Here is a 15,450-nt window from a genome sequence, read left to right on the forward strand (position 1 = left end):
AAAAACCAAACTCTAAAAGGCAATCGTTGACTACAGATTGTTGGCGCGTGTTCAAATTAGCGCGCCTTATTATTTTTTTATTTTACACGCACCATCTTTCGGTTAAAGTTCCTCTTGGTGTTGACACCATCGCCATGTGCGCGGGGGCAGTGCTCCTTGCATCGACCGGCGCCCCTTTTTATATTTTTTTCCTTCTTTTTCGGTTCGAAAATCACCTTACCTTCAGCTTCAACTTCTGAGTCTCGCTTCCATTTGCAGAAACCAGAATCCAATCCTTCTTCAAAGTTGGAGAGGGACACAGAACAGTAGAATGGGAGTAGGCGGCAAGGGAAGGATAGGGGTGACGAACGGATCCCTCCCTCGTTACTCCACCTCCTCTCGCCTTCGTCGTAACAAGCTCTTGGTATCCATCTAACCGTCCATCTCCCTTGTCGTCTGCTGCACATAGATGACTATAATTATTCGATTTATCCGTGGCTCAGGGAATGCCGGTGTTGCTTGCGTCCTTTGGATGGATCTGTGGCTTCTTCTTGATCACTGCTTCCTTTTACTTTTTGCTGGACCAGCAGCAGCACCAGCAGCAGCCTCTCTATAATGATGATGGGTGTTTTCCGAGCATAACAATCTATGCCGCACCCCGGCCCTTCTCTTCAGGTAAGCTGGATTTGATCAGGGCAAGGCAGGAGCTGGCCGTGCGGTCGTGGCTCGCTCTCTCGCTGGATGTTCATGTCGTCCTCTTTGGGCAGCACCCATCTATTGTTGCCTTTGCCGGGACTCTTGGTCCCCGAGTTACGGTTGAATCTGACATTGATTTCACGTATGTAGTCATGCTTTCTTACTCTCTGCTTCATTTTTTTGTTTTTGGTTGTTAGGTGGTTGTTTTTTTCTTTTCGAATTTGTAGATTTTGTTGCAGATTTACCATAGCTTGTGCTTCCATGAGGCGCTTTTCTCGGGGGTGATTCCTCTGTAACTGGAGGACCCTCTCGTTGCTCCCTTCTGTTTGTTTTATGACCGCTTAAATTAGACCAGTATAATTGTCTTGAAGTTCTTTTCAAGCGCTCAGCATCATGATTCATCTTTTTATTGCTTCCATGTGAGGACTAGGATCAGTTGATGTGCCCTTTTCTTGAACCTTTTTCTTTTTTATCTCTAATGGTTCGACTTTAAACACTTAAACAAACATTAAAAGTAGCCAGTCTTTCGGTACCAGTATATCATATATGCTTAATATTCAGAGTTGCAAGTTCTTAAATTGTTTACAGATAACAAATTTTCTTATTTTTTCTATCTTTCGTATATTTGTTGGGACATGAGAGATGATATGCAGATCTGTTAAAGGTAGACATGACAAAGAAAAATTAAATGCATGTATAATTTGGTGGAGACTTGGATGTGAGGATTATCCCATTGGAAAGAACACCAATTTAACTTCATAAAGCATCTCGAGTAGCTTAGTTCTAAGTTTGAAAGGAGAGTAACGATCAAATTACTGAGCTACTATTAGCCACGAAATCTTATAAAATCTAGTTCCAGGAATGATTACCTTCAAAGGTTTTCTTCCCTTGTAAGTTGACTTACTGTGGCTGCAGTTGATGCACATGAAGTTTTGAAAAAGCTGATAGACTGGATGAAAAAGTTTAGAAAATAAAAGAAACACATGGTGTTGATTATGTTAGACATGTATGGTAGATTAGTGAGAAGTATTTTGAGTAGTTGGACAGGTTGTGTTATATATAATCACAGTGAGCTTACAACAATAATTTGTTTTTAGCTCGTTTGTACACTTCTGCTGTAGATGTTTTGGTGAGTAGAATTCAAGATGTTTAATACTGCAGGATATACTGCATCAATAATGAGATAAGGATAAAACACATGTAGAATTGGATTATAGGATGGGACCAAGGTTTATATATTTAAATTTTGTATCCACTGTTTTGAAAAGCAGTCTATGTGGTTGCATATGTGGAGGCGGCCCTTGGACTGCACTGCATACGCCATGTGCAGTCCATTTTTCTGTTGGACCACATATAACTGTGCAGCCACATATTGTACCCACATACAACTTATGCGGCTGCATATCACCTGCATATTGCATATGTGGCCAAGCATATACCTTAAGTATGATATGTGTTTGGCCACATTTATTTATAAAGTATTTGCTTCAACTTGAAACATTTCTTGAGAAATTATTTTAAAGTTTAAACTTTGTAATAGACTTGGAATATTACTCTGATTATAATCTTTAAATCCCAACTGTACACAGCTTCTGAATTTGTTTCATTTTTTTCTTCCTAATAATGGTGGAGAGAGTACTGTTGGTCAACAAATAACCTTCACATATACTCTGCATGTAGACTGGAAAAGATGAATGCCTGCACACAGCATAGAAGAGGATACATTAATCAAGTGATATAAAGAAAAGGTTACAGAAAAAATAGCATGTTACAGAATGATTGCAGACAGGATTACAGCATGATGAATTGCACTTGTACCAGTGAGGAAGTAACATGATATAATGTATAGTGCATATAGTTTCGCAAGTATTGGTGCACATCAATGAAGGAAAATGTGTAAAGCTGTTTAAAGGTAGGTCAATACATGCTAAGGCATGCCAGAAAGCTTTTTGGTTAAGGTGCTTTTGTTTTGGAATTTGACCCTTCTGGACAAATCTAGCATATGAAGTAGGGTTTCAATATTGTGAATGACAAATATGTCATACGCTTATGGACCATACTTTTCATAAGGAGTATAACCCAAAGTAATGTGAATTAGCATTATATAAGGTTACAAACAAAATAAAAGGGTAAACTTTCAGAAGAGCTTGGATTTGGATGGATGCCACTAAAACCTGTTTCAATTGAAGTAACCCACCTTGGGTAGGTTTGACCATGACCTGACCAATTGCTGACTCATATTGGCATGGGTTTTTCTGTATTTCCAATATATGTTTCCGAATGATCCAACACATACTGATATTGGTAGATATGCTGAAAATCTTGGCATATGGTTCCATATTTTGTGATGTCATAGGATGCATACTGACACGTAAAAGAGTAGAGCATCATAGGAATGTAGTAAGATGATGGGCCATGTCATGCCCCATCATCTTCAACTAGAGTACTAAGATTTGTTGCATCTTCAATTGCAGGTTCATGATGTTTGGATTGTCACTAATATGATTTTAGATGAACAAATCTTCCCTGATAGCATTCTCATTGGATGGATCTTAGTCATTCTCAAGGCATTGGCTAGTGCCTAGGGTTGCAACATAAGCTTGCATCATAACTTTAATTGATGTTTGGCCTTTGTTAGTAACAAGGTTTTATTTACTGGACCATACTGTGTATCGTATTGTACCTGTAGGGAATTGGTATGGTACAGGAGCTCAATACAGTAATGTACCAATACATGCTATGGGTGCTATACCAATTTAGCACCTTGGTCATGTGTCAGTGCGATGGTGTATCATACTGTGCTGTACCGTGCTGGTATGAGACCTGGTATGAAGATGGAGATGAACTTGCAAGAAAGAAAATGGCGTGATCCTTTGCTCTGACACCAAAATTGTATATAGGACCAGTTAGGATGGGCCTGTTTATATATAGGTGAATTTGAAGAATTTTAAAAGCTACAATTTGGAACTTTAGATTAAGAAATCAACTTGCTGTTCTGCTACAGAAACAGCTCAGAAATGGTAAATTTAAAAGGATCAAAAACTTTCTTAGGCATTTACATGAGGTAAAATTTCAAAGAATAACTTTCTGAAGGACCTGCTGGTTGGTGGCAGCAAATAGTTGTCTGATAATGGAAAGATCAGATCATAGATTTCATATTCATGTTTAAAGAGCAAAATAGCGTAGGAGCAAGAGCAAACATTATAGAAGATAGACATTGAGAGGAGGGAGGGAGGGGGAGAGAGAGAGAGAACAAGGGCCAAACCTAGCCAAAAATAAAAAGCTTTTGTTGGTGCAGAATTCCGCCGATGCCGGAGAAGCTGGAGTCGAGGGGATCACGGCCGCCACCGGGACCTGCAAGGAAAGTCTAAACCGGAGTTGGGGGTGCTCCGGCAAGACCCTCCGACGCTCAAGTCAGTACTCTGCTTCAACAGAAATGGAGCACTCGAATAGGATTTTAGCAGAGTTTAGAGATAATGCTTAGAGCTTAGAAGAGAACGTATCTGGGGGGTCTCTTTTATAGATGGGAGAGCGTAATCGATTGACAGCGACGTCCGTAACTGCCTGGTAGTGGGCCGTTCGGGACCACGTGGAATTTGTTACGGAGAGTAGTGGTGTCCGTTGTCGCGACTTGCCGGGGAGTTCGAGCCGGACGGCTGAAGCTCGGTTGGGACATCTGGTGGAGCGGAATAGCTCTCTGTCTCAGCAATCTAAGAGAAGCTCGGATGTTTCCGAGGTTGCTGACGGGTTAACTGTTGTTGGGTGCCTTAGGCGTTGATGCTGCAGACGGAAGTCATCTGCTGTAGAAGCCCGGACGGAAACTTTCTGTTGGAGAAATCCGGTTGGAGTCCGATTGCTAGAGAAGTCCGTCTGAAATTTTTCTGATGTAGAAGCTTGTCTGAAGACTGTCCGCTGGAGAGGTCCGGTTGCATGAGGAATCCGGCAGAAGATCGACCGATAGCAGAATTCGGAAGGCGTTGTGGAAGTTCGTCTGCTGGAGGAGTCTGGAGGACACTGTGGAAGGTCGACCGCTGGAGGGGTCCGGAGGAAATTTGTCCGTTGGAGGGGTCTGGTTGGCACTGTTGAAGTCCGATTGGCGTTGTTAAAGGTTGATGGCTGGAGAGGTACGGAAGGCACCGGAGACAGTCGGTCACTGTAAAAATCCGGCTGCTGGAGCCCGTCTGTTGTAGAAGTTCGTCTGGAATCCATCCGCTGTAGAAGTTCGGACGGAGTCCGATTCTTGTAGGAGTTTGGAAGGAGGCCGCTTACTGTAGAAGCTCGGATGGAGACCGCTTATTGTAGAAGCTCGGACGAAGTCCACTTACCGTAGAAACTCGAATGAAGTCCGCTTGCAATAGAAGTTCGGACGGAATTCGCTTACTGTAGAAGCCGGATGAAATTCGGAAGGTGGTCGACCATCGTAGAAACTTGGATGGAGTCTGGTTACTGTAGCAGTCCTGCTGCTGGAGAAGCCCGGACATTGACGAAGTCCGAAAGAGGTTCGGAGTAAAGTCGATCGTGACAGGAAGAAGTCTGGAAGAGATTCGGAGAGTAGTCGATCACTGTAGAAAATCGGCTGATAGTGAAGCTCAGAGAGTATTTGGAGCAGTCCGATAGACGATTGAAGGAGCTCATTATTGGAGAAGTCTGGAGGGTACGGTAGGAGTTCATCCGTTGGAGGAATCTGGAGGATACTGTGGAAGGTCGACTGTTGGAAGAGTCTGGATGATATTGTAGAAGCTCGGACGGCCGGGGGAGTTCAGAAAGATGCCGCACAAGGTCGGAAGCCAAAAGAGTCCTGGGAGGATTGGCCTCTTACGAACTTCGGCTGGGGTTATTTTATACCCAACAGCTTTCATATACAATAAATTTTTGATCCATCTGCCTTAGGCTCTACAGGTAAACTAGGACTCTTGGAAATCAATTTCTAAGCAGCCACCCAAAGTTTTTCATACAATGCAAATTTCAAAATCTCACAGAACCTTGTGTTGAAAGATATCTAAAACTAAAATCAGATCCTAACAACTTTTTGGCTTATCATATGGAGAAACTTGGACTCTTGCTTGCCGGTCCTACTTTAAAATTTACTAAATAAAGATTTCAGAGATACATTAAGCTACTTCTTTTATTTACTAGTTCTATGCTTTCATGTCTACACTATTATTTTCACTCATATTTCGATGAAAAAGAAAGAAAATTCGATGCAATTGACTGCTATTCCCTTTACCTACATTGGAGATTGAAGCAGTAAAAGGTGTCTCTGGATTTTATTGGCACAGATGAAGGCATCGGAATCTGATATGATGAGCAGTTGCACTCAGGAAACTGAAGGAACCAGATCTAGGGTTTCAGGGTTAGATCTTGAAAAAGAGGGTTAGATCTTGAAACTTTTTCAAGATCATACAGCGAAAGACTAAAATAAATCAAAATTTATTTTCTAAGATCAGAAAATCCCTAGATCTAAGATCCTATTACATGATTATTACATGGCATTAAATCAAAAATTAAAATATATAAATATAGCATGAACTACATGTTGATCATATCAACATGTTTCTATACTACATCTAATGTATGTATTAAACAATAGATCAGATCTATTACCTTGCAAGTTAGACATTCTAACCTTGTTGATCTGGGCTTGAGGATGATGTTGCAAGCCGCACACGCGTCCGGCCTCTAGGAGTCGTCCACACGAGCCCACGAATCTCGATCAGAAGTCCTGCTTCAGGAAATCAGCACAGTATGCTAGTACTGCACTGATCCTTCTTTGATGGTTGATCAGGTGCCTCCTTCTTCTTGATTTGGACTCTTCTAAAGATGGAAAGTAGAAGGAGGAGTTTCAGATCTGAGACACTCTCAGGAAACTGAAGATGGAAGGAGGAAAGATATGAAAATAAAAACCCTAGAAGAAGACCCTCTTCTTCTTCACGTTTTTCTCTCTAAACGCCCAAACTTGCGTCTTTTATATCTCCACGACCCAAAGGTATTTCTCTCTGATTTTTGGATGGCACAAAGGTCTCTCAGATATCTATCTCTCCCTTTTCTTAAAATTTCACGAAGAAACTCGTCTTATATAGAGAGATATGATAGAGTCCTTGTCTAGGTCAAACACCTAGTCAAGGCTTATCCAAACATGGCAAGTTAAGGGACGCCCAACTCTTGAGCACCTCCTCCATATTTTCGTGCATGGATCATAAGAAAAGGGTGCACAATGTATACCCTAAAAGCCACGAAAATTTCAAAAAAAATTTGGATAAATTCGGTGCAAAATTGAAAGAGTTTTGGATTTCTAAAACTCTATCTCATAGAATTCGAAATCCAAACTTATTCCTTTTAGATTTGATCCAAACCACCTTCCATGTAAGAAAGAAGAGAGGAGACCTTTTGTGAACGTGGGAGAGATCTGGGAGAGGGCTTTTGTCGCACAAAATAAGTAGAGATTGGCGTTGAATAAGAGAGAGGGCGTGGAGAAGGTTTATGTGGTGCAAGGTGGAATCCTAGTCCTACTAGGATTCTGTCTCATAACTTGTTTCAATTTGGTTTCCCAAACCAAATCAAATCAAAATTAGATCAACCCAATTAAAATAGGTCTTAACCCAATTAAGAACCTAATTTAATCAGATTAAATTATATTTAAATCTGATTTAATTTTCTAATCAAATTAGAAATTAGATTGACCCAAGTCCTAGTTGAACTAGGACTAGTTTTTCCTTGCACTTGGCTTATCCAATAAACCAATTGGACTTGATCCAATCAAGCCCAAAATAAATCTAATTAAATCATATTTAATTAGACTTAATCTCATCCCATTGGCTTAATCAAATTAAGCCAATTCGCAATCAAATTGCTAATCGATCCTCCTGCAACACTTGCACTGGGTTAAATGTCAATCGTATTGATTATTTAACCCTATAATGATTCTTAATCGTTGATCAACCATCCGATCGGATCATGAACTCTAATGTGTGTGACCTCATAGGTCCGAACCTAAGCTGGTAGCATAGGAACAAATTCCTATACCAATCGAAGTGACCATCTAGCAATGGTACCCGACGACCGGATAGGTCGAATGTGTAGAACAATATCCTTAGAACCCATGCGGATATAGTTTTCATATAATTCATCCCCTTGACCAAAATGATCATAGGACACCCCAGAGTTCAACTGTCAACTCTGATCAGGTTATCCACATTGTATTTCAAAATATCAAATCCATCTGATGGATTATCCTGGCCAAGGTTTTGCTAAATTGAAATACAGCGACTCATTCTTCTCCAACTCTTGGAGTGGTCAATTCCATCTCGATCACACTCTGACTTCGCAAGTACTTGACTGTGCCCAGAAGCCTTCCGTCCCTGAATTAGAAATTCAGTTAGTCTAGTACCAAAGCACAGTGAGTTGCTTGCAAGTCACTGAGGCGATCTCAAGTCTAAGGGACACTTATACCTATATCCCATCAGAGACATTCTCGACAGCAGAATGCTCTGGAGTTGGTCACGTTCAATGACGATGTACCCTTACATCTCACCTGTATGCCATATCAGTGTCTCCACACTCTTTGGTTAAGAGGACAACCAACCCATATGGCCTACAACGACCTATGCTCGATAGAAGCTGTCGTCCTTATTAACAGCCTATCATTTGGTCGTGAACAGTTTTAAGGACTAATCGATAAATCTTCTCTTTATCGAACCTAAATAGTCCTAAGGACTTCATCATAACAACGGAGTTCATTAGAAGATGAAAGCTTATGATGAAGATGCCAAATATATTTTATTTATTAACAAATCAATTACAATACTTGGTTGCTCAACCGTCAACAGCTTGACGATTGGCTTTTTGGGACACATTTCCCAACAGAAACAGCTCTCTTATTGTGAGTAGCTTTAGCAAAAAGCTGCCACTAGATTCATTGTGCCAAGCAATTTCCTGTTACATTGTCTATTTCTGGGCAGCTTAGGTGTGACCAAGTTAAGTGCTGAATTTGTCAACAAAAATTTGTCCTTTACATGTTCTGTTAATAGTCCAAGGCATCATACCAAATGAAGTTCATGTTAGAATTTGCAGAGATAAAATATTAAATAGAATTCTATATACATATTATGCTAGTATTTTGTTGATGGCAATCCAAAGCTAGATTGTTTCTCCTTATTTTCAACAGTAAACATATTTCTCAGATGATGAAATATCTGCTGCTGACAATGTGTTCTTGTTTTAGGTTCCAGGGGACACCCTTCTTTCATTCCATGGTTGCAAGATCACAAGCTTCTCGTTCTGACATTTCTATGATTATTGATTCTGAAACTGTTCTTTTGCCTGACATCCTTACGACCTTGCATCATGCTTACAAACTCAACCGTGACTGGTTCCTTTTTTCCAAGTCACTAGACATTTCACACTTTTCATTTCAGTTAGTTGACAATGGGAAGCACTGGTTAAGAGAGGATGGCAAAAAAATAGAATTTAAGAAGGTATGCTGGAGTATAATATAAATAAAACCTTGTAGCTTGTGGTCAGTAAGATGTTATGAATAAATTCAATCTTTCTTCAACCAGCTGCAGGAATGTCTAGTTCAAAAACAGTGGCAGAGTGAGAGATTTCTTATGGCATGGAACACAGGGAAACTACCTCTGCATGCTGGGATTCTTCCTCCTTTCTTATATGGGAAAGGGCTTCACAATGAATGGCTTGTAAATGAGGTGTTGTCATCAGACTTAAGATTGGTATTTGATGCGAGCGAAGTAGTCTCCAGTTTCTATCCTGAAACATTGGGTCAGTGGTCTCACAAGTATCTTCCACATGCTGACAGTGATGCTGAAAGGAATTGGGAGTTTGAAGGAAACCATCATCTTGCTGCATTGTATGGAACACTTTTTCTACGACAGAATAACACTCCTAGTAACCTAATTAAACTTGTAAAGTGTTTTGGGCAATATTATTTCGTCAATCAAGCAAAAAAAACTGTCTATTCTTTACAAGGACCAAACAGACATGCATCTTACAGTTTGGAACCAGTTCCAATTCAAGAACAGGAAACATTACAACTATCAACAAGGTTCTTGCACTCCTGGAAAGAGAAGAAGCGGAAAACCTGTCTAGAAGATATCAATTCATTGGACAAAGAGTGCAAATACTCTTTCATGACATCATACAAGGTTTCTTTTGAAGTGCTGGTACCACTATCAGTTACATTCTCTTTGGAATCACTCCTCCAAATGATTGCAGACAAGGATAAATCCATTGTGCTTGCAGTTGCTGGAGATAGTTACAGGGACATGCTTATGAGTTGGGTCTGCCGTTTGCGCCTACTGGCAGTCCATAATTTTATAGTCTGTGCTCTTGATTCTGAAATTTATCATTTTTCAGTATTGCAGGTATGATGATCGCAACTTGGTTTAGTTTTTGATGTTTACCATAGATTTTCTTCAACTTCAAAATCAAATGGTAGTGCCAAACCAGTGTATATGTTTATAAGAAAAATGATTCTTGTTTCTAGGGCTTGCCAGTTTTCAAGGATCCACTGGCTCCCAGCAATATCAGCTTCAATAATTGCCACTTTGGCACTGAGTGTTTTCAGAGAGTGACTAAAGTGAAATCCCGTATAGTTCTGCAGATATTAAAATTGGGATACAATGTGCTAATGAGTGATGTTGATGTCTATTGGTTTGATAACCCGTTGCCGTTTCTCCTCTCCTTTGGTCCTGCTTCATTGGTGGCACAGTCAGATGAATACAATGAAACGGGTATTTTTTGAACTCATCCTTGTGATACTCATAACCTTGGTGCAGTCCACCTAATTTTAACAAATCATTTAGTATGTATTCTCATGAATCCTTCTCTATTAATATGATTGGTTAATGTGATCTGTGGTATCTGGTGTATAACAAGGTTCTATTTATATGCAGTTTCTGTTCGCTAATCAAATTACCATTATAGATTGGTTGAATTTTCTGGCATATGTAGTCATGGCAAGATGTTCTTCCGATATTTGTGGTAAATATTGACAATCAGTAACACACATCTGAAATCTTATATGTTCAATGAACCAAAACATTGGGGGTAAGATTCTACCTTTTCTTATTTATCATTAAAACTTGGATATCCCTCACTGGAAATGCAGTTGGAACATAAGCAGTTAGTATTTTTAATAGATACTCAAAACTTACTTTTGGTCAGTTCAAATCCTAAATTGCATAATCACAGAAGGAAAAGACTTAAAATATGTGTTCTTCATAAATTTGTGGATTGAAAAGTAGATATACCTTGAACTGTACTTTCCACTTGGTAATCTTCTATTGAACTCCACAAAGGGTGAGGATATTGTATATTTTACGACTGATTGTAGTCTGTAATCAAGTAAACATCTTCATTTGTGTTACAGACTAAATGGATCACATGATTTGGCTTCTTTTCTTGTTATATTTTATGCATAATTATTTAAGTACTTGCTTTAATATTCATAAACTCTTAATGAGACCATCTAGTCATAGTTTCTGCACGTTACCAATGTGCTCCATGTGCTAATGAAATTTTTGCTTACCAAACATCTAGGAAGCATAGATACGGCAAAATGGCTGCCATACCAGTGTCAAACATGTTTTCGATACGAAAATGCTAGGGACATGGTGCGATACATACCCACCGCGTGTCCGACTGTTTTCCCTCTCTTTTTTGATTTTTCCGGCATCGGATATGGCTGGGATATAGCTGCATATGGTTGGAAAATGGCTGGGATATGGCTGGATACTGAATTTTGCCATTAATGAAACATTGAAACGCCACCGTTTTCTAATTCTACATAAACACGGAACTCAAGCTTCCCTCCCCTTCACGTCCCTCTATCTTCCCCTTGTTTAAGCCTATGCCCTCTTCACAAACACAGAATCAGGTTCTTTTCTTTCTATCACGTCCTTCCCCTCCCCAGTTGTCTCCTTTGGCTTTGGCTTCACACCTTCGAATTGTAGTGACTGAGTCACAATGTTGCACTCTCTCTCACAGTAGGTTAGTAATATAATTAGTCTTTTTTTTCTTTTTCTTTTTGTATCTACACTTCACCTTGAAGAACCAGTCACAATTAATATGTTAATCTTTTAGGATTTTTGCTTGTAATGACTATGCATTAATGATGTTTACTTTTCAAACATAGGTGCTCTTGAGTTATGATTTGTGTTTATATGTTAAATTTATCTTGAGTATTTATACTTCTATATTAATATTATATTAATTTTATATTTTTTAGTATACCGTATCCCAGCCGTATCATATCCTATATTTTTAGGAATTTATCGTATTCCTGTATCCGTATCATATCGTATCGTATCAATGTCCCGAATCATATCTGTGCTTCCTAGCCAAATATTTTTTTCCCACCTTCTCTTCTTCTACAACTATTTCCATGTTGGCAGGACCCATAAACTTACCAAGGCGACTGAACTCTGGTTTTTACTTTGCTCGGTCTGATTCGACCACAATTGCTGCAATGGAGATGGTGGTGAGGCATGCATCCAGTTCAGACTTATCAGAACAGCCAAGCTTCTATGATGTTTTATGTGGGGAAGGTGGTGTCAACCGTGTTGGTGATGACCGATGTCGGGAACCCAGTACAAACCTGACCGTGTTTTTCTTGGATAGGAACTTTTTTCCTAATGGAGCTTACAAAGGCTTGTGGGAGAAGCCTGATGTTAGATCTGCTTGCATGAAACTAGGATGCCTAATCCTTCATAACAACTGGATTAGTGGGAGGAAGAAAAAACTGGAACGTCAAGTCCTTTCGGGCTTGTGGGACTATGATCCTAGCTCTAGGTTGTGCCTGCACAGTTGGCACAGGACCAAATTTATGACTAATTTCTGAATATCAATCGGTAATGTTCTCATTTTCTCCCAATTAGCGAAGCGCGCATCCTTCTACAGTAGTTTACCTGGCTAGTTCCACTTTGGATTCACAGAAGTTTCAGTGGCTTCTCGTTCAATTTGTTCTGGAGTGCTTGACAAAAGTTACATAGCTAAGTCAAAGATAGCCGCAAGACCTTGGGAACTAATGGAATCATTCATGAAGCAGTAATGTCTCCAGAAAATGAAAAATCCACTTATCTCCATTGACTTTGGGAGGGTTGTCATACAAAGAGTACCATGCTTTGGGGCATTCTTCCATATGAAGTTTACCTGATGCGTATCATTATAGTTCTCATGATCCTAACCTTTTAGCTGATAGAATTGTGGTTACAGATAACAGTGAAAATGAGGATAATGGAGGTGATGATAACAAGAGGAAGGCATTATCTCCACTTCCCATTGCACCTGTTACTTTGTGAATTCATGCTTCCAGCATTTGCACAGAAGAATTTTAAGAATCAGCCTAGGAGAATCAAGCAGCCTTGACTAGGCAGAACAAGAACACAAAACAAAGCAACATATAGCTGTTATTTTTCCTTGCTTTCATCAGAACTAGAATGCAGATATTCAGCTTATGTTGGAGAACCAGCAAACTATTAAATTTATGACCCTGAAGAGGTCTGTTTCTCACACATTGTTGCATGTCGCCTGCTACTGCATCAGGGCCCAGGAGCAAGAAAGACGCTAAGGATGCTGATGGGTATCTACAGATCTCCACTATCTCAGCTGTGCATCAGCAGCACAAGGATTCAGTAGTGAGGATTGTTCTTGCTGGTGTAATTGCTGAATTCTCTTCAGGTGCAGTACTGGCTTATTAGGGATAAAGAAGCATCCAGGCTTGCACCTTGCCGGGCTGGAGGTCTTCAAAAAGCAACATGAGTACCTTCTTGACCTGAAGGAGAGGCTGCTACCAGGCCAAAGTTCTATCTTGTCTGCAGGACTACTTTGATGAAACTTAGGCTGCAGATTAGGAGGAGATGGGGAAGCAAAAAAGGCAGTACTAGACAAAGATGGAAGGAGGAGAAGGTGATGGAGTTTCAGGAGTGTCTTCTGCCAAGGATTTCTATGTTTCAAATAAGTGGTTAGAGTGTTTTGTCAAAAGGTTTTTGGAAACGAGCTGAACAGCAAAAGCAGAAGACCTTCATGCCACCCTTGAGATCGCTTGTGGAATTGCATGGTGGATGGAAACCAGTCTGTCTTCGTGAAAGATCTTTCACCTTAAAGATAATCTGCAATTGACATGTAACCAAGCACTAGCACCCATGCTTGTTGTCTTCCATCTTGCCTTATAATTTGATAGCCAATGAATGCATGCTGGCTGTTATCTATCATAATAATGAATAGGATCTTTTGCGGTGCAACTTTTGCATGATAGAATATAGTACCATCATGGATAGCCATCATGTTATCCATCTGGGAGAGGGATAACTCTTCTTCATTTCTACGATGCTGTGTGCATTATGCCGAAAATTGTTTGGACATATATCTAGGATAAATGAGAACCATTCATCACTTAGATGGAGACATTATAGCCATCCATGGTGGTACAAGACTGTGGTGCAAAAGTCGCACTTCCAAGAATCCCCCCTCACCATGATCATACTATCTATTGTTTATGAAGTGTGTGCTAGTTTTCTGCCAATTTTAAAAGAAAAGGATCATTTGTGGTTTTATCTCGCCTTATGACCCTCTAGAAGCCTAAATAATTTCTACTGGTAGGTACTTATGAGTTATGGTCCTAAGATTTAATTGAACTCATTTCAACCATTCAACAAAATTCATATGTTCCAAAATAATGGGAATTTGCAAGCGAGGCCAAATCTTAGTAAAACCAAGTGAGTGTGTTGGATGCTAAAGCACTAGCCCAACTAGTCTTCCATGGTGTTGGATGGAGTGTTGGATCATCCATGACCCAACCTGGTCTGTATTTAGGTAAGCACGCATCAACTGACCCAATTTTTTAGATGTGGATCAGGTTTGTGATCGAAGCATGACTCATTTGAAAACTGGGTCAAATCCTTATTCTTCTTCTTCCTTTTTCCATTTTTCTTTCTTTCTTTCTTTCTTTTTCTTTTCTTTTCTTTTTGTAAAGTAAAACAGTAGTATGGACCATGACACATTTTCAGTACTGATGAAAGGGGCGACGCAGAAAAAATAAAAGAACGGTATAACAAGAGAAAAAAGAAAGAAGAAAAGGAAAGAGGCAACATAACACAAAATCAGTTTTTTTTCGTTTTATTACTTGACTTGTTTGAGTTTTTTTTTTTTTTTTTTTAACCAGGTCCAAAATGTATCAAATACTAAATAATTTGGACTCGATCGAACTTCAAGCCAAGATATCAGGGACTCTGAAAACCAGAACCCCTTTAAGTTACTAAGGGTTACTTGAGGTTGAACACTTAACTGGTGTTATTGTCCGACATCATTACCGGTAGCCTTCCACAGCGGCACTTGTTTTAGCTCTCCCTGGGTTGTCAAACAAGCAAGCTTTTTGTACACCAGCTCGCATTCATATTGAAGTTAGGCTCAAGTTTGGTATGCTTCCCTAGCAAACAAGCCAGATAATTTATAAACGACATGTATCATAGATTATTTCAATTATTATTTTTATATAAAATATTATCATACATAACAATTTATAAAATTAATATATTTTACTTGTAGTAAAATATATTGAGAGAGGTCAAAGTCTTATCAAATTTTTTAGTTAGTTGGTCATGGACGGACTTATTTGCTTTGAAGTTACATGAGCTCGCTCAGGCTTGATTACAAAATAAGACAGGCTCACCTCATTCAAAACCCAGTTGTCTCCGCTTGTTCTCTGTCATTATTTATTTATTTTTTCTAAGTTAAGCAAGAAAAAGTAAATTCAAGCACTCG

The 15,450-nt window shown here is 39.5% G+C and overlaps 1 protein-coding gene across 2 annotated transcripts; it reads left to right on the forward strand.

The window, feature by feature from the left end:
* The first annotated feature begins 169 nt into the window (after positions 1 to 169).
* On the forward strand, positions 170 to 14,165 carry LOC105036137 (beta-arabinofuranosyltransferase RAY1). 2 transcript variants are annotated; one of them, XR_003799439.2, is made up of 7 exons: positions 170 to 403; positions 483 to 817; positions 8,897 to 9,149; positions 9,234 to 10,052; positions 10,175 to 10,421; positions 10,584 to 10,737; positions 12,084 to 12,222. XR_003799439.2 is itself a non-coding variant. In XM_019847552.3 (6 exons), the coding sequence occupies exons 1-6, from the start codon at positions 311 to 313 to the stop codon at positions 12,527 to 12,529; spliced, it is 2,193 nt and encodes a 730-aa protein (XP_019703111.1). In that variant the 5' UTR covers positions 178 to 310; the 3' UTR covers positions 12,530 to 14,165. The 2 variants fall into 2 exon arrangements, 1 of the variants encoding a protein (XP_019703111.1); XM_019847552.3 differs by lacking the exon at positions 10,584 to 10,737 and having other exon boundaries at positions 178 to 403; positions 12,084 to 14,165.
* The last annotated feature ends 1,285 nt before the right edge of the window (positions 14,166 to 15,450 follow it).

The sequence above is a fragment of the Elaeis guineensis genome, chromosome 7 (assembly GCF_000442705.2).
Source record: "Elaeis guineensis isolate ETL-2024a chromosome 7, EG11, whole genome shotgun sequence".
In the NCBI taxonomy this organism is placed as follows: Eukaryota; Viridiplantae; Streptophyta; class Magnoliopsida; order Arecales; family Arecaceae; genus Elaeis; species Elaeis guineensis.

Coding starts and splice junctions, on each gene's coding strand:
- LOC105036137 (XM_019847552.3), top strand. CDS start 311: ATGGGAGTAGGCGGCAAGGGAAGGATAGGGGTGACGAACGGATCCCTC. Junction 10,053..10,174: donor ATCATTTTTCAGTATTGCAG/GTATGATGATCG, acceptor TCTTGTTTCTAG/GGCTTGCCAGTTTTCAAGGA. Junction 10,422..12,083: donor AGATGAATACAATGAAACGG/GTATTTTTTGAA, acceptor CCATGTTGGCAG/GACCCATAAACTTACCAAGG.